This window comes from Giraffa tippelskirchi, chromosome 10 (genome assembly GCF_054371585.1).
Source record: "Giraffa tippelskirchi isolate mGirTip1 chromosome 10, T2T-mGirTip1v1.2.pri, whole genome shotgun sequence".
Classification (NCBI taxonomy): Eukaryota; Metazoa; Chordata; class Mammalia; order Artiodactyla; family Giraffidae; genus Giraffa; species Giraffa tippelskirchi.
Genome location: NC_137284.1, coordinates 159,591,807 through 159,617,770, shown reverse-complemented (window position 1 = coordinate 159,617,770; position 25,964 = coordinate 159,591,807). Strand labels below are relative to the sequence as shown.

At 51.5% G+C, this 25,964-nt stretch overlaps 1 protein-coding gene across 17 annotated transcripts; it reads right to left on the bottom strand.

The window, feature by feature from the left end:
• Positions 1–9,967: 9,967 nt before the first annotated feature.
• On the bottom strand, positions 9,968–17,408 carry LOC145524493 (uncharacterized). 17 transcript variants are annotated; one of them, XR_014067577.1, is made up of 9 exons: positions 16,955–17,408; positions 16,006–16,440; positions 14,947–15,223; positions 13,934–13,985; positions 11,939–12,115; positions 11,472–11,540; positions 11,064–11,163; positions 10,714–10,825; positions 9,968–10,156 (listed from the first exon to the last, which is right to left on the bottom strand). XR_014067577.1 is itself a non-coding variant. In XM_081536825.1 (9 exons), the coding sequence occupies exons 4-9, from the start codon at positions 14,983–14,985 to the stop codon at positions 9,987–9,989; spliced, it is 615 nt and encodes a 204-aa protein (XP_081392951.1). In that variant the 5' UTR covers positions 14,986–15,223; positions 15,402–15,581; positions 16,006–16,440; positions 16,814–16,949; the 3' UTR covers positions 9,968–9,986. The 17 variants fall into 17 exon arrangements, 7 of the variants coding, with proteins under 7 accessions (XP_081392951.1, XP_081392955.1, XP_081392954.1 ...); XM_081536825.1 differs by lacking the exons at positions 11,064–11,163; positions 16,955–17,408 and adding exons at positions 15,402–15,581; positions 16,814–16,949 and having other exon boundaries at positions 11,943–12,115; XR_014067579.1 differs by lacking the exons at positions 16,006–16,440; positions 16,955–17,408 and adding an exon at positions 15,402–15,460.
• Between the last annotated feature and the right edge of the window lie 8,556 nt (positions 17,409–25,964).

The following is a 25,964-nucleotide window of genomic DNA, read 5'->3' as shown; positions in this document are numbered from 1 at the left end:
ATTATATTTTTTTAATTGACATATAGTATTTTTTTAATTGACATATTATTTTAGTTGAAGTGCTTTATTTTTAATAAATTTTCCGGCTAGTTGTTGCAAACAGGTATAGGTATTTTTTTTAATTGAACAATATTGTGCTCTTTCAGGTGTACAGCAAAAAGTGGTCCAGTTTTTTACATATATGAAACTATATATATTCAGTTATGTACATACATATTTTTTCAGGTCATTTTCCACTATAGGTTATTGCAAAATGTTGAATATAGTTCCGTGTGCCATACAGTAAATGATTGTCGTTTATCTATTCTATGTATAGTAGTTTGTATCTGTTAATTTCATACTCCTAATCTATCCCTTCCCCTCTCCCCTTTTGCAGGGGAGTCTGCCTGCAATGCAGGAGATCTGGATCTGATCCCTGAGTTAGGAAAATCCCCTGGAGGAGGAAATGACAACCCACTGCAGTGTTTGGACACGACTGAGCGACATTCACTTCACTTCACTTCACTTTCCCCTCTGGTAACTGTAAGTTTTTTCCCATGTCTGTGAGTCTGTTTCTGTTTGAGTTATATTTTATTTTTAATTAATCATGAGAAAACTATATCTTTATAATAATGATTTTTTACATTTGGGAACATGGTGTACCTTTCCATTTCATTAAATGAAAATGTTCTGGTTGTTTGTTATAGGATGTTCTGTATGCTTCTTAAATTTATTAATTTCTTAAATTTATTCCAAGGCAGTTCATATAATGAATATGATATTTTCTACCCTTAAATTTTCCAACCAGTTGCTGCAAACAGGCAGAACACCTATAGGTTAATGTTTTGCACTGTAACTAGCCTATTGAGTACAAACTATCTTAATAGTCTCAGTAGCAATTTCAATTTAGCCTCTTTCAATTTATTTCTTACAAAACTAAACATACTCTTACCATATAATCCAGCAATCATTCTCCTTGTTACTTACCCAAAGGAGCTGAAAACTTACGTCCCTGCAAAAATGTGCACATGAATGGTTATAGTCATTTTATTCTTAATTGCCAAATCCTGGACACAACAAAGATGTCCTTCAGTGGATAAATAAACTGTGGTGTATCTAGACAATGGATTGTTGCCAAGTGTGAAAATCACTCAGTTGTGCCCGACTCTTTTCGACCCCATGGACTGCAGCCCTCCAGGCTCCTCTGTCCATAGGATTCTCCAGGCAAGCGTACTGGAATGGGTTGCCATTCCCTTCTCCAGGGGATCTTCCTGACCCAGGGATCAAACCCAGGTCTCCAGCATTGCAGGCAGATTCTTTACCATCTGAGCCACCAGGGAAGCCCAATGGAACATTATTCAGCACTAAAAAGAAATGAGCTGTCAAGCCATAGAGAGACGTGGAGGAAATTTAAATGTTGATGACTGAGCAACAGAAGCCTGTCTGCAAAAGGTTACACACTGTGATCCCAGCCACATGACATCCTGGAAAAGGCAAAACTCAGCAGACAGCAAAGCGGTGAGTGGTGGCCAGGATTGGTGGCAGGGGAATAAGCAGATAAGCACAGAGGATTTTTAGGGCAGTGGAACCACTCCATATGATATCATAATGGATACACGTGCAGACCCACAGAGTGTTCAACACCAGAGTGAACCTTGATGTAAACTATGGACTTTGGGTGATAATGTTATCAGTGTAGATTCAACCTTGGTTAAAAACACACACACAAACAAAAAAACCTTCTGCTGGGTGCTGGGGGAAGTTGGTAATGCGTGAGGTTATGCGTGAGTGGTTAATGCTTTTGAACTGTGGTGCTGGAGAAGACTCTTGAGAGTCCCTTGGACTACAAGGAGAGCAAACCAGTCAATCCTAAAGGAAATTAACCCTGAATATTCATTGGAAGGACTGAAACTGAAGCTCCAATCCTTTGGCCACCTCATGCGAAGAGCTGACTCATAGGAAAAGACCCTGATGCTGGGAAAGATTGAAGGCAGGAGGAGAAGGGGACGACGGAGGATGAGATGGCTGGATGGCATCACCGACTTAATGGACATGAGCTTGAGCAAACTCAGGGAGATAGTGAAGGACAGAGGAGCCTGGTGTGATGCAGTCCATGGGGTCGCAAAGAGTTGGACACGACTCTTTGAGTCACTAGGCTGAACAACAGCAACAAATGCATGGGTGGGGCAGCGGCACATGGGAAATCTCCGCATGTCCCCTTCAGGTTTGCTGTGACCTAAAACTGCTCTGAAAACGATAATCTATTAAAGAAAACTATCCCTTCCCTGGAAGTTTAAAAGAATTTGCCACGAAAACTCTCAGACTTATGTTTCCAGTTTGAGAGTAATCCTTTTAACAACATGAACAATCTATTCCCAGGACATCAATCCATCCATGCTTTAGACCTCTTATTGAGCCTGTCTTGCGTATCTGTATTCTCCCAGAAAACAATTTAGGGTGTGAAAAATCCACACATTTACAAGCAGAGAATTACATTACGGTCATATTCACCCTCGGGTTTACTCATAATAACGACATCTCCATGCTCAGATCTGCTTTTCTAATACTATATACTTGTATTTTCTAATGCTATGCATTTTATTTCTTTTTATTTCATTCTTTGGATGTCTTTGTTTTTGTCATTTCTTCCCAAACAGCCAGCTCACAGGTTCACAGCCCCTTTTGGTGGCCCTCTGCTCACGGGTTCACAGCCCCTTTTGGTGCCCTCTGCTCACGGGTTCACAGCCCCTTTTGGTGCCCTCTGCTCACGGGTTCACAGCCCCTTTTGGTGCCCTCTGTTTTCTCACGTGTTAATTTCTGCCTGTCGTCTGCTTTCCCTGCTTTTCTTGCTTTGTGTCCATGCTTGTTGTCTCTGTCCCTCCCTCAGCTTCTTGAATGTCTGGCACATTTATTTACCTTCTTCTGTACGGTAATGAATGAACTGAACCCTACAATCACTCATGGAAACTACTAGGATCACTCCCATGGGCTTAATAATGTGCAGGGCTTCAGCCATACTAACTAAACAGTAAGTGCCATTTTCATGCCTTCTTTCAGGCACCTTGTTTTACTAAGTGATTCTTAACATCTAGAAGGTCTAGTTGTTGTTGTTGGGTTGCTAAGTCATGTCTGACTCTCTGTGACCTCATGGACAGCAGCAGCTCACCAGGCTCCTCCATCCTCCACTATCTCCTGAGTTTGGGGCTACAATGTTCAGTCAAGTTGGAGGTGACATTTCATCCCGATCTTCTTGGATGAAGAAGGAGGGGAAGGCAGAGGGTTCGGTCTGAAGGGAAACAGAGACCTGAGCACATTCAGGGCAGACGCAGAGCCCAGGGAACCTCAGTCTCGGCCCCAGGGAAGGAGGACCCACCAGGGTCTGGGCCCCCAGGCCGGTCCTTGCCAACATTCACGGAGACCGCCGATTAGAACAAGGTCGCTATTTCTCCCTCCCTGCCTCTCTCTCTCATCCCCCCTCTCTCCCTGTCTGCCTCTCTATCTATGTCTATCACTTCTGAAAAAATAAAGGAAAACCTTCCTCTAAAAAAAGGAAAAAGCCCCTGTTTTAAAATCTTAAAGCAAAGCTCTCGAGTTGGGGGGATTCCAGAGAAGACTGTCATCCCCTCCACACAACACGCATGTGCGTGTCTTGGGATCTTCTGCCCAGACAGGGACAGATAGCACAACTCGGGGACAGCCGGCTGGGACCCACGGACGGCCAGGGCCTCCACGCTGCCCGCAGCAGTCCCCCCTGTGTCTGCTGCCCCTCGGGGCTGCCACGCTGGCACCAAGCACAAGAGTCACCCCAGTGATCAAAGCTACTCTAAAACAAAGCACATCCCACAGTCTTCCCTGGGACCACTCCTCACTCCAAGCGAGCAGCCACCTTGACCATGGCTTCTACGGCCCAGCTCTGACGCGGCAAACTCCTCGGCTCTTAGGGGAGGAGGAGGGGTGAGGAGGGCCTCGTCCACGAAGCAAGCGCTCCCCTGGGTGCTGAAGGGGAAGCCGCCCCTGCCCCCATGGCCGAGACCCTCACCAGCTCTGCGGCTGGGACTTCAAGGCCGAGACTCGGGCGTCCCGCACACATCATACACCCCTCGAAACACCAGCCACCAATGTCCCACCCTGGGTGGTTTGATCATTTCTTGAAAACAATGCAAATGGAAAACAAAGTTATTTTGACCAGCTCAGCGGCTGAAAGGCCTTGGCTGCTTGTGGCAGACAATAGAAGAAAGACTGCAAACAGAGAGGAAAGAAAACACGATTAAATCACAGAGGTGACACTAAATCAATAGAAGCAGTGCGAGATCGATACTCCCTCGCTCCAGGGAGCAGCGGTGGGCTTATGCATATTTTCAGATGCTTCCAAGATTGCTTCCTATCTGAATCGTACAAAGAGAGACTTTGGGGCGGGGAGACGTGGTGGGGGGAACTGCTGTTTCCCTAAATGTCTAATTGGATTCTTCAAGTATAGTTGTCTGTTTCTGGCTTGATCCAGCAGTTCAGCCAATCAGTTCCAGCCCTGTGCACGCATGAGACGCCAATACCAATAACAGCACGGGCAGCCGGGCAATTACCGGATGAAAGTGACTCTGGGCGAACCAATCGGAAAATGAAGGCGCTGCGATTCGCCACCAGGACGACCAGGCGGTCGGACATCCAGGTCATGCAAACAATTCCCTCTCAATGCCCTGGCTCTGCATCACTTAACATCTCGGACAGTCCACAGAGCAGACTCCAAGCTGCAGGATGGCCAACTCCATGAATCCATGCTTTAGTCAAGGAAGCATCAACAAAGAGGAAATGTCCCACCAAGAAGAGGGTCCCGGCGTTCCAGCACTGACTGTGCTGCTAACTCACAGAGGACCTTCAGCCTCTAAGCTCTCTTCCTCCTTTTCATCTCTGCGATGAGGCTGCAAAAGCCCCCAGTCTTAACATCTTCTTTAACCTCCAAAATTCTGCCTCTAAAAACTGGACTAAAATTCCTGTGAGTCATCTGTGTTTGGTGATAACCAAAGCAGGGGGATGAAAAGCTATCGGGACCCATTTCAAGCACTCTGGACAAATCATACCTAAAGAGTACTAGACACAGTGAAACAAAATGTTTTCTCAGTAAAAAAAAAAAAAAAAAAAGGACACACACATACAGCAGAAGCAGCATCCGCCATCGATCTGAGCACGAAACGGCGGCAGGATATGGCGGCAGGATATGGCCACGGGTCTACATTTGTTATTAATAGGAAGGCTGAATTTTCAGGACAAAAATAACATTATCCTCGGAACTAAGGAAATGCGAAGCTGTAAATAAAACATAGGCAGTTGCCAGCTGAGAGAGTGTATCCAATACTACTCTTCAAAAGATTTTCACTCCTTGGGACTCGGCGACCGTTCTGGACAAACACACTCCTGGATTCCGGTCTGGGGAGGGGGTAGCTGTAATTCGGCAACACCGAACCTGTGCTGATTGTCCAGAAATACTGAAAACGGATTAAGAGGAGTGCCAGTCTGTGGGGAGTGGAGAGAAGGAGCATCGGTCCACCCGTGAGTGGCCTCTGGCTGCCCAGGAGGGGCAGAGACCAGCTGAAGTGCTGGGGGCAACGCCACCCAGTCTCCCCGCTGGGGAGGGTCAGGACTCCACAGCCAACCAGACGGGAGGTGGGGGTGCAGGAAAGACGGGAGACCAGGCGCCCAGGCCCCCGGCCAAAGTCCCTGTCATCCGAGACCTGAGGCAAGAGCTGCTGCCTCCCTGCCCATCTCCTCCCAGGCAGCCGGTGTGCTCACCTGTTTCCCCAGTCGTTGGAGGCCGGACACCCCAACAGGGTGCTGGGAGGTTGACTTGCCTCCGATGGGCTTGCTTCAGGTCATGCTTGTATCCATTCTTGTCTTAAAAAAAAAAATTGGCATTTTAAGCATTCTGGACCATATCGTCTAAGGCACATAGGGCTCGATGTTACCCTTCTAATAATTCTCCAAAACGCAGCATTTCGTGAATGATGAGATGCTTAGTATCCGTCTGAGTGATTTTTTTTTAACTTTTTGGCCTTTGTGTATATGTACACAACGTAATATTACTCAGCAATTAAAAAGAATGCATTTTAATCAGTTCTAACAAGGTGGATGAAACTGGAGCCTATTATACAGAGTGAAGGAAGTCAGAAAGAAAAACACCAATACAGTATATTAACGCATATATATGGAATTTAGAAAGATGGTAACGATGACCCTATATGCGAGACAGCAAAAGAGACACAGATGCATAAAACAGTCTTTTGGACTCTGTGGGAGAAGGCGAGGGTGGGATGATCTGAGAGAATAGCATTGAAACATGTATATTACCATATGTGAAACAGATCATCAGTCCAGGTTCGATGCATGAGACAGGGTGCTCAGGGCCAGTGCACTGGGATGACCCAGAGGGATGGGATGGGGAGGGAGATGGGAAGGGGTTCAGGATGGGGACACATGTAAACCCATGGCTGATTCATGTCAATGTATGGCAAAACCACTACAATACTGTAAAGTAATTAGCCTCCAATTAAAACAAATAAATTAATTTTTAAAAAAACTTACTGGCCTTAAGGATATTTCTTCAAATAATAACTTTAATTTCATTTCTTTTCAGAATTTGTTGTGAGTTGAACTGTGCACCCCTGCCCCCAATTCATATGTCAGAGTCCTAACCCCTGGGCTTCATTCAGCATGTGACTGCATTTGGAGACGGCGCCTTAAAAGAGGTGATTAAGGTGAATAAGGTCTTGCGGGTGGGCCCTGGTCTAATCTGACTGGCGTCCTTGTAAGAGATCGGGACACAGGCACCCGGAGGGGGGTGCTGTGAGGACACGAGGAGAGGAGCAGGGAGGCCTCGGGAGGAGCCCGCCCCGCCCACACCCGAAGCTTGGGCTTCAGCCCCCGGGCCTGGGAGAGGCTCCACTTGGGTTGTTCCAGCCTCTAACCCAGAGCACGCGACTAAACCCAACCATCGGGGGCGAGGAAGCGCCGCGAGCGAGCGGACACGTGCGAGCCAGCCCCCCACGCCGGGCGGCCTCCGCTGCGGGGAAGCAAGCCCCCGAACGCCCCCTGCGCAGCCCCGCCGGGCGGGCCGGCCCCCGAAGCCCCAGGGCGAGGACGCAGCGGAAGGGGCGGCGCCGTGCCGGGTCCTGGAGAACCGGGAAGGCGGAGGGACACGGGTGCTGAGCTCAGTGCAAAGTCGGGGCGCGTCTGGGGCAGAGCGGGGGCCTAGATCAGCCCCGGGGAAGGGGAGGCGTGTGAGGAAGCGGGCGGAGGTAGCGCTGAAACCCAGGCTCTGGGCGCCCCTTCACACACGCGACGCTGCCTGTGCGTGAAGACAGGCCCCTCTCCTTCACCCCACCAAGAGCAGACACGGCGGACGGAGGCACGTTTATTTCATTACTCCTTCCATCGGGGGGCCGGAGAATGATGGAGGCCGTGCGCAGTCCGGGGGGCGCTGGCTTCAGGAAGATGACCTCCGGACCACGACGGAGGTGGGACGGAGGTGGGATGTGGGACGGGACTGGGTGGAGGACGAGTCGTTTTCAAAGCCCGCCTGCCCCCAGGGGCGGCCCTCCTCCAGGCGGTGGGAAGACAGCCTGCAGCAGCTGGAAACCCCACTCCATCCTGGCCGACCCTTCTGGTCGAGCTCACCAAACCCCCATCAGATCGTAGCCCTCACGCTGCACCTTCTGGAGAACTTTGCCCGCAAAATCGGTTCATTAATTCTGGGCCCTCCATTCTCCCCATCTGTGCATGAACAACTCCACAAAATATTTGTAAACCAAGTCAGACCTGCTTTGGAGAGGGGCTGAGGCCATGGGGGCTCTTTGGCTGGTCTATTTCAGGCCCTCAGGGACTCCTCGGTAGGTGAGACACAGCCTGGGACCCACGAGGCTGCCCCGTCCAGCAACATCCGGGCCTCTCTCTGAGGTCCTCAGAGGAAAATGGGACCCACTCCACCTCTAGAGGAATACCTCTCTTTGGAAAAGCTGAATTCAGACTGAACTCACGCTGCTGATCCCCTGGGGACCCCAGGCTTGATGACAGCGGACGGTGGGGGAATTGCAGGAAGGGCCCCAGTCTGAGACAGAGGGGGCTTGAATGGCTAGTTCAGACCCGCTCTTCTTGAGGAGGAAACACATCTTTCATACCTTTGTGGCACCAACATCCCCAGGGGGTGGATCCTCTCACGACGTCAGTGCTCATTAAACATTTGCAGGATGAAGGCATACAGGAACGAATGAATGAATCCTTCTGCTGGGGACAGCCAAGCGGATGCCCACCCCTAAGGAGCACGTGGGCAAACCTGTCCCGGGAAGGGCAGATGGCAAGCAGTCGTCGCCCGGTATCTGCAGGGGGCACTGAACCCAGGACTCCCGTGGGTACCAATACCCAAGGATGCTCCAGTCTCTCACATAAAATGGCACAGAATTTGCATATAACCTGTGCACATCCTCCCTACACTTTAAATCATCCCTGTGTTGTTTATAATACCTCAGACAGTGTAAACAGCGTAAAAAGGGTGGCCAGCCTGCAGCAAATTCAAGTTTTGCCTCTTAGAACCTTCTGAATTTTTTTTTTGCAATAAAATGTGATTTAGTGACTGAAATTTGAATTTCGTATAATTTTCACATGTCATGGGTTATTTTTCACCTTTTGATTTTTTTCCAATCATCTAAAAATGGAAAAACCACTCAATTCAACAGTCACCTAAAAATGAGTGGCCAGCCAGGTTTGTTGACCTCTGACCTGGGATGTGGTTGCCCAATCCAAGGGACCCTGCAGGAGGAGGAGGGTCGGGTCACACTTTTCAGCGCCGGTTCATCTCAGGGACACAGATCCTCAGCGCAGGTGGAAGCTGCCTCCGCAGCCGAAAGCACAGCCGGGGCTGGACACCTCCACCCCCAGCCCCCCCAGATAACACGAGCTGGAAATAGCTTTCCCTCGAAGCTGCACGACGGACACTTCTGAGCGTGTTTGTGAACAGCACAGCCTTGTCTGTCCAGTAGGACAGCCTCTATTCCTTCAAGTTTTCAGCTTTAGAAACTCTCTGTGGGGGCCCCTCAAGACAAGCAAAGGGCCCCTCACTCACTGCTTCTCAAGAAACCCCAGTCATGTCGTAGCTACGCTGGTTTGTTTTGGGGGTGTTTTTGGGGGCTTCCCTGGTGGCTCAGATGATAAAGAGTCTGCCTGCAGCGTGGGAGACCAGGGTTTGACCCCTGGATTGGGAAGATCCCCTGGAGAAGGGAATGACAACCCACTCCAGTATCCTTGCCTGGAGAATCCCATGGATGGAGGAGCCTGGCAGGCTGCAGTCTATGGGGTCGCAAAGAGTTGGACAGAACTGAGCGACTTCACTTTCTTTCTTTCTGGGTGCTCATCGCTGCACGGGGATCTTCTCTAGCCGGGCGAGCTGGGGCTACCCCTCCCTGCGGTGCAGGGGCGTCTCACCGTGGCGGCTTCTATTGCTGCGGAGCACGGGCTCTAGGGCGCTCAGCTTCAGTAGCTGTGGTGCACAGGCACAGTTGCTCTGCTGCACGTGGGGTCTTCCTGGACCAGGGATCGAACCCGCATCCCCTGCATTGGTAGGCAGACTCTTATCCACTGCACCACCAGGGAAGTCCCAGGAGCTATGTTACTATTCAATAGTTTTAGCTCTCCTCTTACTCAAGTCTATAGGTTCAGGTAATACACTTTGTTCCTTCTGCCAGCTGTCAAGGTGTCTCTTGACGTCCACTCTACAGACCAGGGGCAGGGGAAGCAAGGAGACCTCCCCCTCCCTCCGCTGTGCTCTCTCTACCGCTTTGCAGATGTTATTTCACACTGTCAGGAACACTAACGCTGGCATTCACTCCTGAAGCCATAATTTAGTCTTCCGGGCTGTATTCCCAGGTTGATTATCAAATACAAATAAAAGTTTTTAAAACGTTAGGACATTTTAAAATGTCATATGACAATGACTGTGTCAAGACTGTTCCCTTCAGACCAGAGGTTTAATTCTCTGTGAATCCACGTTCAGGGTCCCCTGTCGACCGAGGGGAAATGTTCCTTGCGTTGAAGTTACACACTAGAGTGAAAATGCCATGTTCTGAGTTTCGGTGGGAAGTCCCCCCTCGGATCATAAAGGACCCTGGTCTTGGGAGCCCATCGCCTGCGCTCTGCCCTGGGTGGGAGGGAGACAAGGAGAGGGTAGGGTTATGAGTTTTCCCTGGAAAACAGCATCTACACACGGGAAACCAGATGCAGAATCCTCTGAAAGGCATGAAACACAGCCAGCACAGCGTGGCAGGTGCTCTTGACTGGCGTCGGTGTCTGGGTGACGGTTCTCGCGGGGCGTGTGGACGCTGTCTTTGGCGGAGGAGTGGGGGGAGTTTCTCGGGCGGCCTGACTCTATCCAGGCTGTTGGACAGCTCCATGCTACTCGCCGCCTTCCGAGGGCTCCCTGCTCTGGTCCTCTGGCTCTTCTGCGACACCCCCAGAGGCAGCCCCCTCCGGCCGGGGGAGGACAGCTGTGGGCAGAGGCCCACCCCCCTCCCCACGGAGAGGCAACTCCAGGGGCATCGCTGCCTCACAGAGCGGAGCCCAAGGGCCTGCTTCTGGGGGGGCTCCGTTCTCCTGTACACAGCACCCCCTGCTCCTCGCTCGCTCCTGACCCCTGGGACCACCTCCCACACGGACACTGCCCCACACCCTCACCTGGCCCCTCCCCAGGGCACTCACACCAGCACGGCACCACGGCCTCCCTCCAGGGGGACGGATCCTTCGACCTTTCTGGAAAGGCGCCGACATTTTCCCCTGGTGAGGCTGAAAGCTGGGGGCCCGGGAGCTGGGTCTGGGTGAAGAGGTGCAAGCAGAGGCTGTCAGGACGTTGGCTGTAGGGCCCCTAGGCCCGAGCCCTAGCAGTGCGGGTGGGAAGAGAGCCGTGGACAATGCTGAGGAGACTGAGGGTGGCGGGGCTTGTGACGGAGGTCAGGACGCAGCCTGGGGGCTGCCCACTCCAGGTCCTTGCCAGGACTGAACCACAGCACCATGTCCAAGCATCGGAAACACAGGCTGAGAGGGACACCCACCATTTGGCCTCCTCCAACCCCCAGGAGAAGGCCTGGGAATCCTGCGGGGGCCACAAGAAACCGCGGTGGCCAGCTTTCCTCTGGACGATCAGGCCAGATCCTGTGACCACAGTTGCCAGCAGAAGCGAGACAGTGAACAGCCTTCCCGAGCATCCCCCCTCCCCCACTGCACAAGGCACTCTGGGAAAATCCCTGTGGGAACAGGGTGCCTGCAGGAAAGACCAGAGGCGAGGACCACGGTGCTGGAGCCTCGGTCGTGCCCAATACCACCTCCCTTCCCTTCACGCAGGGCCTCCCGGCCCCAGCCTCAGTGGAGGCCACATGTCCCCTCCCCAGAGCTCAGTCTGAGCAAGCAGGACTCTCCCCTGTGGAACGTGAAGGGAAGTGGCCTTGCAGCCCTGTCCCCACCTTCACGGCCATCACATCTCGTTTTCTCCTGTCCCCTCCTCTGTGGCCGGAGTGTTGTTGCAAATGAGCCTGGACCAGACAGACCAGAAGCTCACATAAGTCCTGGGGAAGCAGAGCCTTCCAGGCCTCTGCATGTGATAGGAATAACTCCTGTGCTCATTTAAGCACCATGGTGGGCATCTCTAGCCTGAGGCTGCACCCGACAATTAAACCTGGTTAATCGGGGTGCGGGAGGGTGCCCACATGGAGCTGGAGGAGGGAGGAAGGCAAGGGGCCCAGGGCCAAGCAGCATGAAGGCCAGGCTGCCTCCTCAGGGTCGGGGACACAGAGAGGACAAGGGGAAGGAGCTGTATGAGGGGACCTGGGGCCGCAGCACCCTAACCCTTCCCGAGGGGACCTCAGGGCCACCGCCTTGGGGGAAGCAGGAAGACAGCCCCCTGACCCCGCCGGTCTGGAGGTTCACTCACCCACCCGCTCAGTGAGAAGTTTGCCTTTTCTGCTGAGAAAGGCACACCCCGGGGAATGAGGGTCTGGACCAGGGCTCCAGAGGAATGGCCACTGCCCGCAGGGCCAGATGGGGCGAGTCCAGGAGTCGGCAGCCCCGGAATCGCTCTTGTTTGCCGAAGCAAGTCCTCGGTGGGTGCCTGGGGTCGAAGGGCATGTCAGAGCCGCTGTGTAGAGACCCCCAGTGGAGGGGCGAGGCCAGGAGGCGTCTGGGGGGCCCCTGTGAGCCCCGTGTCCCTGTGAGCCCCAGATCCACGAGGCCACCCCAGTGCATGGACGGCCTGGGGCCGCCAGTGCACAACTGGGGCCGGGTCTGGGGTGGTGAGTGGCCTGAAGTGGTGCAGGGGTAGGGGGACATGGGAGGCCACCCTCCACGTCCTGTGGGCAGGTGGGGAGGCCTCCTGACCGTCTCAGTCTGTGGCCACATCAGGCCGGGCTCACTGAGGCTGGGCCGCCCCGCCGTCTCCATGAGAAGCCAGCCATGGCCATGGACCTCTCCAGATAAAGGTGGAAAACCGAGAACTGACTTTGAAGTATTTCAGGTTATTTAAAAGACTTTTACAAAGTGTCTTCTCTCCTCACAAAGCCCCAGGAAACAAAGAAAGCACATCAAAAACCCAGCGAGGCGGTCGCATGGAAACACTGACCCATGAGACTGAGGAGGCCCATGTGAGGGTGAGGGGTGGCGGAGGGGCGGCCTGGGGCCCAGGGCCAGCGACCCCTGGAGAGGCGGCCTCTGCGGTCACACAGGGCTTCCAGGGACGTGCAACTCCAGAACCTGGTGCAGATGGACCCGGCGGCCATGAGACACCTGCCTGCTTCCTCCCCACCTTCACCGGCAGCTCTCACAGAACCCTCACAGGACCTGAGGGGCAGGGGCCGGCGGCCCTCTTCCCGGACGAGATGCTAAGCATCCAGGCGAGGGGATTCAGAGTATGGGCCTGGGGCCCAGCTCACTGGCCTGTGGGTTTTCTTGCACCTGCTAAGTCAAGCTCATGCAGAGACACGGGAAGGCCAGAGGCCACAGACTCAGGGGTCCTGCCGTCTGAACTGGGACCCGTGAAGGGACAGCTACCCGTCAGGATTGGGGTCAGCCCTGAGGAGGAGCATCTCGCTGCCTGGCCCTCTGCCTGAATCCACGCGGGTGGTGGCCTTCCAGAAAGGCAGGGCGGTGACCTGTGTTATTTATCAGCGTGCTAAACCCCAGTTCATTTGCAAGTGGAAGTTTGTGTTTCACTTTTTAAACTGCAAACAGAATTCTACAGTCCAGGAATCTGTACCGCTGAAATCACGTTCAGGACGAAGATGGGGCCGTGGGAAGGAGGGCCGTCATGGGCGCGTGTGCAGTGGGATGTGTCCGCGGGGCTGAGTCTGGATGCTTGCAGCAGAGCAGACGTTCGCCACCTGTAAAGGCTGAGTCATCAATCGATAGAGCTGGGGCTGCCCCTGGTGGGTGGGGCGCATCTCCTTGGCCTCAGGACGGGAGACCAGATAAGAAAGTTCCATATTCTTCCCACTGAGTAAACATCGGCCCCCAAGGTCCCCTGTGCTGGTCTCGGTGGGCACTGTTCCCATGGATTCCGAATGAAGATGAGAAGCACAATTGCAAGCCTGTGCTCATAATGCTTCCTCATGAGGCAGCATCTTGAATGTTCCATGTTCCAGGGAAAGGGCCCTCGTGGGCATTGCTGTCAGGCTTGGCCAGTAGAGCAGCTGAGCTCATGGTCATGCCCTCTGAGCGGGTAGGTCCTGCCACGGACCTACCCGTAAACACTTGTGGGCCAACGGGTGGCTGTCTTTCCTGCAGGAACACCTGAGCTTGCAGTGTAACCCGAACACCTGTGTGCAGCCCTTATGTTGGGGTGAAGTCAGGAGCCTGGGGAAGGGTGGCCTGGACAGAGGAGGGGACAGGAGCTCCCCCAGGACCCCGAGAAGGTGGGGACTGAGGACGCACCTACCGGTTGGACAGGCCCGGGCCCCCTCTCCACTGCGTGCGTTGGGGACAGCGACCTGGCAACAGAGAGACATTTCACAGCTCACTATTTATGGGTCTGCAGGGGGCTGCTCTGCAGTGGAAATGCACTTACAAAATTGGAGCGATCCCTCAGGAGGTGGATTTTCTGTAAACTCCGACGCGGCCGCTTGCCTCTCTGCCTCGCCCTCCCGGCCAGAAGACACTGAGCTCCACCATCCACACTGGGGGGACCCTGGGTCTCCTGCCCCCCACCCTTCCCGGCCTCCTCCCCAGGGTCCGTGCCAAAACATGCCTGCTCAGAGGGCATGACCGCAGTCTCAGCTCCGCCAGCAGACAAGCTGGCAGCGATCCTCCCCTCACCCCAAGGGCCCTTTCCAGGGTCAGAGAAGACCCAGCTCTTCCATGCTTCTCCAGGTCTGGGGGAGCAGCACCAGGTGCCCCCTGAGACCCGGGCCTGGAGAGGCCCCAGCCCTATCAGAGATCCTTGCTGGGGAGCCGCGGCCTTCCCGCCCCCTTGGTGGGCACTTGAGAAATGTTCCCAGGGATGGAACTGTGCCTTGGCAAGCCCACGACGGGGCCGGCTGCCAAATGCTCTCCCAGCAGCAGGGGCCGTTTTGCAGGAAAGAGGAAAAATGATTGCAAATATGAGCTGACGTCAGCTTTGTCTTTGGAGCCTGAGAGTGGGTAGCAGATGAGGTCATTTAAAATGCTCTGTCTCCTCCTGGATTCCTCCCTGCCCTGGGAGAGAGGAGCCCTAGATCTCAGGGCCTAGGAGGTCTGCACAGCTGTGCACAACAGGCTCCGGGCACCCCAGGGGCCCTTGGGTCTCTGATGACGAGCTGCTTCAGTCCTGCTAGAAGCACACTGACCAGTTAGACCTCCCTTGGTGATGCTGCCTGGAAGTTGAGCCTTCTAATCCTCCGTGTTTCCTGGAGCCCGACCCTCCCATGCTGAGTGCCCACAAGGAGGCACCTGCAAGCCCAGGGTCTCCCTCACCTTGGACTCCATCCTTGGACACTGATGTCCTGTGATCATTTGGTGACCCAGGAATCAGCCCCTGTGGTCACTTCCGGTTCATCCAGGAGGAAGCTGAGCCAGTGAGAGAGAAGGGACTCGCACTCAGAATCGGCAGCAAAGACCTCAAACCACAGATCAGTGGTCCCCGGGGACAGCAAAGGGGGAGAGGTGCCAGGGAGAGAGGGGCAAGGGGCACGAGGCTGAGATGCTCAGATGCTCGGAAAGAGGTGCCGGGCTGCAGAACGCATAGAGGAGCCTGGAAACAAGACCAAGACCGCTGAGCGTCAGGGACCCAAACACAGATTCCCGCGCTATGTGACCCTGGGTAGATCCCTCCACCTCTCTGAGCCCCGTCGTCTTCATCTATAAAATGAGGATAATAAAGACTATCTCAGAGCTGCTTTAAGAACTGAAGAATTATAACTAACACCTACCTGTTGAAGGCTAATACTCAAGGCCCCCAGCTAAGAGGTTTTCAGGATCACTTTAATTCCTAGAAGAACCCCGACACTGGTTTTGGGGAAATGTAGGCAGACGGCCGAAACAACCAGCCCAAGGACAAGGTGGCTCCGGGACCAACACCCTTCCGCTGACCCAGATGGCCTGGTGCCGTCCTGAAAGAATGAGTGACCTCGGCCAAGCCCGGGGTGGCAACTGGGGGGCCGTTCTAAGCCACTGCCAGTGGACGGCTACCTCTGGACGCCCTCAACTTGCTCCAGGACCTGGCCGGTGTCTGGATGTGGGGGAGGGGAAGCCTCCCAAAGCCGCCCGCCTAAAAGAAAGAGGCCTCTGAACTAAGTGTAGCGCCTTCTGTCCAACATTCTGTCAGCAAGGACCCAGCAAAGACCTCCAACCCACGCACGCGTAAAACAGAGCCCGCATGTCGGGGACAAAGAACAGGGCTCACGCGGCTCCTCTGAGCTCCAGAGGCCCCAAGTCCACCCCTGCACAGCCGCGACCCAGAAGGGGGTCCAAGTGTGACAGCTCCTCTCGGGGTGGCCATGAGCAGTCCCTCTAGATAAACTCAAATGCCCTCACCTCCAAGGACATCTCACGTCATCAGCCTCATCTCTTGAGTGAGATTCGAAGCAGTGGGTCCACGATGAGAGGTTTCCGGCCCTCCGTCTTCCCATCCGCAAGCCTGGGGCGTTCACTTGTCTGTTCAGCCCGGAGGGGCCCCTGGCTAGGGCTCCAGGCTCACGCCCTGGATTCCCCTCTTCTAACATCCTCCTCCCGCTCCGGCCACCACCCAGCTCAGGGCTGTGCTGACCATCCTTCTGGGAAACCCCGCCCATGGCTCCAGGACACCTGTCCCCACGTCCCAGCTGCCAGAGGTCCTTCCACCCTCGACAGCATCGCTGCTCAGCATGCCTGGCTCCTGTGTTCCTGGAGTAGACTGGAAGCTTCGTGTGGTCCACACCAAGGGCCATCCACCCCCACGCCTCCTCCGGGCAGACACAAGGCAAATACTGGCTGATGGAGAAGCAGAAAGTGGCTCCGAGGTGTGACCCTCCGACTTCCTGACCCACCACATCCTCTGGTTGAGAAGGGGTGTTCTTCCCAGCAGCCTGTCCACATAAAGAGCAGGGAGAAGGGAAAGGCCCACAGACCATAATTCCTCCCACTTTGTGGCAGATAATTTAATATCAAAATGGAAAGCGGAATGGACATAGAAATGATGGTAATAAATTGTTCTGCCTGCTTGTCATCCCATGAGGCGGAGTGTTAACCCGGATGGGACAGTAAGAATCTGTAGATGGGGATGGGAAATACTCTTTCAGTTTCAAGGTGAAGCTCTTGAAGGAATAAAAACAAATGATTTTTCTCAAAGCTGAAAGGATGGTACCTGCCCGTGAGGGTGGGTGCCCGCCGGGCTGAGACCTCCAGGGCACACAGGCAGGCATGGTAGTGGAAAGGGTTTTTCTCCGGGGCTGGTGCGTCACCTGCCCTGGGGCCGGCCAGGAACCAAAGGCAGTCAAAGCCTTACCGAGAGAGGAGTGAGAACCAGCACGGCTCAATGCCATTCTGAGGACGAGCCGGCCTCTGCAGCGCAGATGCCGCATGCCCAGGACAACCTGGGCAGGAGTGCCAGGCCCCGCCCACCTCCATCGCATCCTTATTGGCAAACCTTGGCAGGAACTGTCTAAAATGAAGCAAGGCCAAGCAGGCGAAAATCCAAATTCCACCCAGAAGCCCACGTGCAGGTCTGACTTAAGACTGAAAACGAGATCATTGCATGCAGGACTTGACCAAGAAGAGCAGAAATTTTCAAAGTGAGAGTAGCCCAGGGGAAGACCAAGGATGACTCTTGGGCCAACAGGGGACTGTGTGACTCAGTCCCATTCCTGAGTCTCCGGGCTCCCTGCCTCAAACAAGGAGGACAAGACCTGGACCTTAAGACATAGGGCAGGGCTCCTACCCGCTCACCCCACTCCACCCCCATGGGCCCCGCCCCACCCCCACCACGGGCCCTGCCCCGCCCCCACCGTGGGCCCTGCCCCACTCCCATTGTTGGCTCTGCAGCCCCATGATGTGCCATGCCCCGCCCCCACCATGGGCCCTGCCCTGACCCCACCATACAGCCACACCACAGCTGCTCAGAAGCTGAAGCACATTTTCCAGAAGTCCTCAGAAGTGACCGGTGCTTGTCCTCTAAGAGAATTTCCTTTTTCACCACAGCCAGAGATGCTAGAAGGCAAATCCAGGCAGTGAGCCGGGCTGTCCATAGGGTCAGACGGCCTGCGGGCTCAGCGTCCCGAGGGCCCGGCCTTGGGGGACAAGCCTGCACCGGGGTGTATGTGGGCACGTGTGTTGGCTGAGGAAAGTGTGTGTTGACTGAGGAAAGTGCATGCTGTTCCTTGCCAGGGTTTGCATGTGCATGCGTGTGTGTGTGTACACGTGTGGGTGTGTCACGCCTTGTTCTGAGGCCTTGTCGGGTTAACAGACTCACAGGTAAGTGGCTGGAGATCTCACAGCTTACAGGCACCTCGTCGCCCGTCTTCCAAGAGCAAATGGGAGACTGCCATGGCACTGTAAATCAACTACACGCCAACAGAAAACAAAAATTTCTCAAAAATCTGCATTCAGGTATGTTTTAGAAATCTGGATTATTCACCTCAGCTCTACTTAAAATACAGCCTACCCGAACTTGGCTGAAAGGCACATGTGTAAGAAATACAATTAAACAGTCTGTGACGCCGAGGGGAAACCTGGTCACAAATTCCAATAAACGCCTGGCTTTACAAGCCCGGCAGGGATGCAGGCTCCAGAATCTACAAAGACGGAGGGAGGGTGGAGGTCTGGCCTCCCTGAGGCGAGGTCCCAGGGGCCTCCTCCATCAGATGGCTGACCCTCCTCGTCCAGGCGGCGCGGGAGCGTCCTTCTGCTGAGGGCAGAGTCGTGGGCATCGGCGGGCGGCCTGTCTCTGGGAATAGCTGCAGATGAACTTTACCTGAGTTCAGGGAGAAGCAGCCTTCAGGTAAACAGCAGCATTTGCCAAGTGGAAATCCCAGCCCTTGTGTATTTAGTAAGTGAAGATAAGACTTCCTCTTTGACAGCAGACGGGTGCAGTCATGGAAGCCGTCCTGCCGCTGCAGAGCAGGCCCCACACTGCAGCCCACACCTGACGGGCTCCACCCTCCCGAGACTTCCGGGGCCGGGGCCGGGGCCGAAAGTCAGGAATTTTCCCCAGAGTCAGTGGTTCTGAGACTGCCAAAGCCTCAAGGAGCGTCAAAATTAAAGAGCCGGTTTAGCGTATTTGCATAGCTTCGTCCGGAAGAGCTGCTGACTGCAGAGAGCTCTGAGTCAGTGTTGCTTTCCCGCATCTCCGCTGTCATTTTACAATAAAGCATCCACACTGTGCCTTCCAGCTTGGCTCCCAGCGTTCCAGGGAAATGAACTTGTGTGTCTGACCCTAAATCCTCAGCCACCTTCTTGGTGACACTGAGATTCAAGTCTTTCACCTGGGAGGTGGTCTGGCCTCCCCACCAAAGAGCAGGGTTTCCAGCTGTCTTCCAGAAAGACAGAGCAGTTTTTTAAGACTATCAAGAAGCATTTGTCTTTCTAGGGCAATCACAAAAAAGGTTTTATTCATTGGAAATTTGACTTTCTCAGTGTTTTGGTCTATAATCACAACCATAAATATCCAGGTCCACAAAAGATAAGTCATTGAAACAAACGTAATTCTTCTTGAAAATATTCACACTTAATACCTCTGTTTTATGTGTTCATGTGTTTTTTGCCATCTTAGTGCACTTTATGGAGGTGGGGGGATGCCAAAGTTTTAAGAAAATGTCATGGGACATCGAGGGCATTACACTCAGTAACTTATATTTTTTTCCTAATTCAGTTCATTGAACTTGAAGCCTCTATTACAGCTAAAAAGTGAAAGTGATAGTTGCTCAGTTGTGTCTGACTATTTGCATGGACTGTAACCCGCCAGGCTCCTCTGCCCGTGGGATTCTCCAGGCAAGAATACTGCAGTGGGTTGCCATTATCTTCTCCAGGGATCTTCCCAACCCAGGGATTGAACCCAGGTCTCCTGCACTGCAGGCAGATTCTTTACCATCTGAGCCATCAGGGAAGTTCCTTATGGCCGACATTTCAGCCAACAACCAAAGTTCCTCTAGCTTTCTCTCGGACCCCTCCATTCAGTTCACAGAACCAAGGTGCTTTGGCAGAAGTGTCGCTGAAGCTTCTCAGACTGCAGTTTGCTGTCTCACCTCCTAAAAACTGGAAGCACTTGACACTGCCTTTGTAACAGCATCCACTCCATCGTGGACAACAGAAGATGAGTAGGGGCAATGCTGGGTGGACCTGTGCGCCAAGACAACGTCCAGCAGAAACAAACAAGCTGGTCACGGGACAATCAGAGTGATGGCCAGATGGACCTCTTTTCTGGCTGGAGCTCAGCATTATCACTTCACATCCACCCCCAAGCCCAACCCAGCGCAGGATAATAGAGGCGCATCTTCCCTCTTCACCACTAAGAAAGCCCGGCGAAGTGACTTTCCCAAGTCCTGGCTCAAGAGGAGCCAGAACAGATGCCTTCCTAGAGCAGAGGCGTCGGGGGGAGGGCCCCGTGCCCTGGTGACGGCTCTGTCTCTAGAGCCGGAGAAGTTCCGGACTGTCATTCTTGATGGAAGGCAAGATTGAGGAGACCCCGTATATGAATGATCAGCAGACGTGGATTCTTGCAAAACCCTGGCTCTGTGGTTGGGTCTCTCTTGGTTAAAAGGGCCATCGTCGTGAACATGCAATGACTCAGAGCCCTTGGCCAGGTGAGGGCCAGGGAGCCAGCGTGAAGTGGGGAATGTGTCCTCTAGCGTGACGGGTAGATTGCGCCGGGGTCACGGCCATCCTGGCTAAGAGCCCAAGGTGTGTAAACAACTTCAATTGCTTTCCAGTGATGTCTGAATACAGCGAGCTGTGAGAACACTGCTTAAATTCTCCAAGCAGTCTCAAAAATATACAAGCAACTCCTGCAGCTGAATTCCAGAAAAATAAACGACCCAATCAAAAAATGGGCCAAAGAACTAAACAGACATTTCTCCAAAGAAGACATACAGATGGCTAACAAACACATGAAAAGATGCTCAACATCACTCATTATTAGAGAAATGCAAATCAAAACCACAATGAGGTACCATTTCACACCAGTCAGAATGGCTGCTATCCAAAAGTCTACAAGCAATAACTGCTGGAGAGGGTGTGGAGAAAAGGGAACCCTCTTACACTGTTGGTGGGAATGCAAACTAGTACAGCCACTATGGAGAACAGTGTGGAGATTCCTTAAAAAACTGGGAATAGAACTGCCATATGACCCAGCAATCCCACTGCTGGGCATACACACCGAGGAAACCAGAATTGAAAGAGACACGTGTACCCCAATGTTCATCGCAGCACTGTTTACAATAGCCAGGACATGGAAGCAACCTAGATGTCCATCAGCAGACGAATGGATAAGGAAGCTGTGGTACATATACACAATGGAATATTACTCAGCCATTAAAAAGAATACATTTGAATCAGTTCTATTGAGATGGATGAAACTGGAGCCCATTATACAGAGTGAAGTAAGCCAGAAAGAAAAACACCAATACAGTATACTAATGCATATATATGGAATTTGAAAGATGGTAACGATAACCCTATATGCGAGACAGAATAAGAGACACAGATGCATAGAACAGTCTTATGGACTCTGAGGGAGAAGGTGAGGGTGGGACGTTCTGAGAGAATAGCATTGAAACATGTATATTATCATATGTGAAACAGAACACCATTCCAGGTTCGATGCATGAGACAAATGCTCAGGGCTGGGGCAATAGGATGACCCAGAGGGATGAGATGGGGAGAGAGGTGGGAGGGGGGGTTCAGGATGGGGAACACATGTAAGCCCATGGCTGATTCATGTCAATGTATGGCAAAAACCACTACAATATTGTAAAGTAATTAGCCCCCAACTAAAATAAATAAATTTATTAAAAAAAGAAATTCTCCAAGCAGTTTCCAAGTGTTTATTAAACACCTTTGCTCACCTAGAACAGTCCTAGGAGCTGGGGTCAGGGGGGTAGACGGGTGGGCTTCAGAAGACATAGGCAGGGACCTCCCTGGTGGTCCAGCAGTTAAGACTCCCCACTTACAATGCAGGGGGCACAGATTCGATCCCTGGTCAGGGAACTAAGATCCCACAAGCTGCAGACTAACGAAGCCTGCATACAAGAGCTGGAGAGTCAGTACGCCATGACGGAAGGTCCACGTGCTAAGACCTGATGCAGCCAAATAAACATGTAAATACTGAAAAATAAAAAAGAAGACGTAGGCAGAGTGTGAAAGCTTAGGACCCTCCAAGACCGAGTTCCTAAGAGACCCTGCCCATTCCATTAGGGCTGTATACCCAGCGGGGCTGTGGCGTCTCCTCCCTGGACAGGGTATACACCACACACAGGACGTGGACAGCACCTTCCTGCCACACCTGGACGACAGGAAGCCAGGAGGCCAGCACCCAGCCACCAGTGGCCAGAGCCCTTGCCAGCTCTCCAGACAGGAGCCCAGGCTCTGAGCGGACAACCAAGTCCAAGGCCTTTGGCTTTCAGGAGAGGCAGCAGAGGCCCCTAGAGAAGCAGGGTGGTCCCTGCATGCCCCTCACTTCTGTCAACAAGGTTGGCTACAACCACAGATGCCAGGGCTAGGGACCTCAGAGATGTCTGGGCAGGTGCACCCCTGACGTCTTCAGGATCAGGAATCAAGGCAGCGGGCCCTGACCACCCATTCCGAGCCCTGGACCAAGCTGACTCTGCATCTCCTCACTGCAGTGTCTGTTCTCCTAGGTCACTGTACCCACAGAATCACAGGAGATTACATGTAGGAGTGATTTCTGCACAGACGAGTTCATATGCAGTTGATGACAGGATACATAAGAATTATAAGGATTATAGGAAAGAACTCAGACACCTTTGTGGGGTCAGGAACTCAGACTTTCGCTGTCTTCAGGGGAGAATACACCTGCGGGTCAACTCTCACGAAGGTAACCCCGAGAGTGACCACAGGCTTGGGCCAGAGCAGGGAGCGAGCCCCTCCTGGCTTCTCAGCAAGTCCTCGCCCCTGGCCTCTGTCTCCGGATCAAGCTCTGACGAACCCTCTCTGGGCGCACACATCCACCCAGAGACCAGTCCACGAACGGTCACGGCAGCACCACCGACAGTAGCCAAAAGCAAAAGCTCTCAACAAAACAGGCATAGAGGGAACCTTCCTCAGCATACGAAAGGCCACGTAAGACAAGCCCACGGCTAACCTGATGCTCAAAGGTGAAAAGCTCCTAGCTAAACTTCCACGCCAAGATCAGGAACAAGACAGGATGCCCACTCTCTCCATTTTTATACTATACAGCACTGGAAGTGCTAGCTAGAGCAACCGCACAAGGAAAAGAAATAAAGCAATAAAGCCCTCCAAGTCAGAAAAGAAGAAGTAAAAGGGTCCCTGTTTGTAGATGACATGACACTACACAGGGAAAATCCTAAAGACTCCACCAAAAAAAAAGAAAGTGAGAACGATTAAATCAATTCAGTAAAGCTGAAGGATACAAAATTAATATGCAAAAATTAGGTGTATTTCTAACAATGTACAACAATGGGTGTATAAGGAGGCCTTACAAATAGCTGAGAAAAAGAAGAGAAGTGAAAGGCAAAGGAGAAAAGGAAAGATATTCCCATCTGAATGCAGAGTTTCAATGAATAGCAAGGAGAGATAAGAAAGCCTTCCTCATTGATCAATGCAAAGAAATAGAGGAAAACAATAGAATGGGAAAGACTAGAGATCTTTTCAAGAAAATGAGAGATACCAAGGGAACATTTCTTGCAAAGATGGGCTCAATAAATGACAGAAACAGTATGGACCTAACAGAAGCAGAAGATATTAAGAAGAGGTGCCAAGACTACACAGAAGAACTATACAAAAAAGATCCTCACGACCCAGATAACCATGATGGTGTGATCACTCACCTAGAGCCAGACATCCTGGAGTGCAAAGCCAAGTGGGCCTTAGGAAGAATCACTATGAACAAAGCTAATGAAGGTGATAGAATTCCAGCTGAGCTATTTCAAATCCTAAAAGATGATGCTATGAAAGTGCTGCACTCAATATGCCAGCAAATCTGGAAAACTCAGCAGTGGCCACAGGACTGAAAAAGGTCAGTTTTCTTTCCAATCCCAAAGAAGGGCAATGCCAAAGAATATTCAAACTACTGCACAATTGCATTCATCTCACATGCTAGCAAAGTAATGCTCAAAATTCTCCAAGCCAGGCTTCAACAGTACATGAACTGGGAACTTTGAGATGTTCAAGCTGGATTTATAAAAGAACCATAGATCAAATTGCCAACATCTGTTGGATCATAGAAAAAGTAAGAGAATTCCAGAAGAACATCTATTTCTGCTTAATCGACTATGCTAAAGCCTTTGACTGTGTGGATCACAACAAACTGTGGAAAATTCTTCAAGAGATGGGAATATCAGACCACCTTTCCTGCCTCATGAGAAATCTGTATGCAGGTCAAGAAGCAACAGTTAGAACCAAACATGGAACCACAGGCTGATTCCAAATTGGGAAAGGAGCACGTCAAGGCTGTATGTTGTCACCCTGCTTATTTAACTTATATGCAGAGTACATCATGAGAAACGCTGGGCTGGATGAAGCACAGGCTGGAATCAAGATTGCTGGGAGAAATATCAATAACCTCAGATATGCAGATGACACCATCTTTAAGGCAGAAAGTGAAGAGGAACTAAAGAGCCTCTTGATAAAAGGAAAAGAGGAGAGTGAAAAAGCTGGCTTGAAACTCAACATTCAAAAAACTAAAATCATGGCATCCGGTCCCATCACTACATGGCAAATAGATGGGGAAACAATGGAAACAGTGACAGACTTTATTTTCTTGGGCTCCAAAATCACTGCAGATGGTGACTGCAGCCATGAAATTAAAAGACGTTTGCTCCTTGGAAGAAAAGTTGTTACCAATCTAGACAGCACATTAAAAAGCAGAGACGTTACTTTGCCAGCAAAGGTCCATCTAGTCAAAGCTATGGTTTTTCCAGTAGTCTTGTATGGATGTGAGAGTTGGACTATAAAGAAAGGTGAGCACCGAACAATTGATGCTTTTGGGCTGTGGTGTTGGAGAAGACTCTTGAGAGTCCCTTAGACTGCAAGGAGATCCAACCAGTCCATTCTAAAGGAAATCAGTCCTGGGTGTTCATTGGAAGTACTGATGCTGAAGCTGAAGCTACAATACTTTGGCCACCTGATGTGAAGAACTGACTCCTTGGAAAAGATTGAAGGTAGGAGAAGGGGACGACAGAGGATAGGACAGTTGGATGGCATCACCAACTCAATGGACATGAGTTTGAGCAGGCTCTGGGAGTTAGTGATAGACAGGGAGGCCTGGCATACTGTAGTCCATGGGGTCGCAAAGAGGACACGACTGAGCAACTGAACTGAACAATGTACTATCAGAAAGAGAAATTAAGAAAATAATCCTATTTACAGTTTCATAAAAAGAATAAAGTATCTAGGAAGAAATGTAACCAAGGAGGTGAAAGACCTGTACATTGAGAGCTGTATAATGATGAAAGAAATTGAAGATGACACAAATAAATGGAACAGTATCCTATGTTCATGGATTGGAGGAATTAACATTGTTCAACTAGACAGCACATTAAAAAGCAGAGACATTACTTTGCCAGCAAAGGTCCATCTAGTCAAAGTTATGGTTTTTCCAGTAGTCTTGTACGGATGTGAGAGTTGGACTATAAAGAAAGGTGAGCACCGAAGAATTGATGCTTTTAGGCTGTGGTGTTGGAGAAGACTCTTGAGAGTCCCTTAGACTGCAAGGAGATCCAACCAGTCCATTCTAAAGGAAATCAGTCCTGGGTGTTCATATACTGCCCAAAGCCATCTATATATTCAATGCAATCCCTATCAAAATTCTAATGGCATTTTTCACAAATGTAGAAAAAACAATTCTAAAATTTGTAGGAAACCACAAAAGATCCCAAATAGCAAAAACAATACTAAAAATGAATGAAGTTGGAGGCATCACATTTCCTGATTTCAAACAGTAACTACAAAGCTGTGGTTATCAAAACAGTATGATACTGGAATAAAAATAGACACATAGACCAACAGAACATACTATAGAGCCTAGAAATAAATTCCTGCATATATGATCAAGGAATATTTGACAAGAGCAGTAAGAATATTCAATGGTCAAAGGACAGTCTCTTCAATAAGCAGATTTGGAAAACCTGGCCAACCACGTGTGAAAGAAAGAAACCTCTATCTTACTCCACTCACAAAAATCAACTCAGAATGGGTTAAAGACTTGACTGTAACATCCAAAACCATAAAACTCCTAGACGTAAACATGAGGTCAAACTCCCTGACGTGGGTCTTGGCAATGGTTTTTTGGGTTTGACACCAAAACCAAAGGCAACAGAAGCAAA

Coding starts and splice junctions, on each gene's coding strand:
- LOC145524493 (XM_081536826.1), bottom strand. CDS start 14,985: ATGATCACAGGACATCAGTGTCCAAGGATGGAGTCCAAG. Junction 12,116..13,933: donor GGCCCGGGCCTGTCCAACCG/GTAGGTGCGTCC, acceptor CTTCGACCCCAG/GCACCCACCGAGGACTTGCT. Junction 10,157..10,713: donor GGCCGTGGTGCCGTGCTGGT/GTGAGTGCCCTG, acceptor CCTCCCACCCAG/GGCAGAGCGCAGGCGATGGG.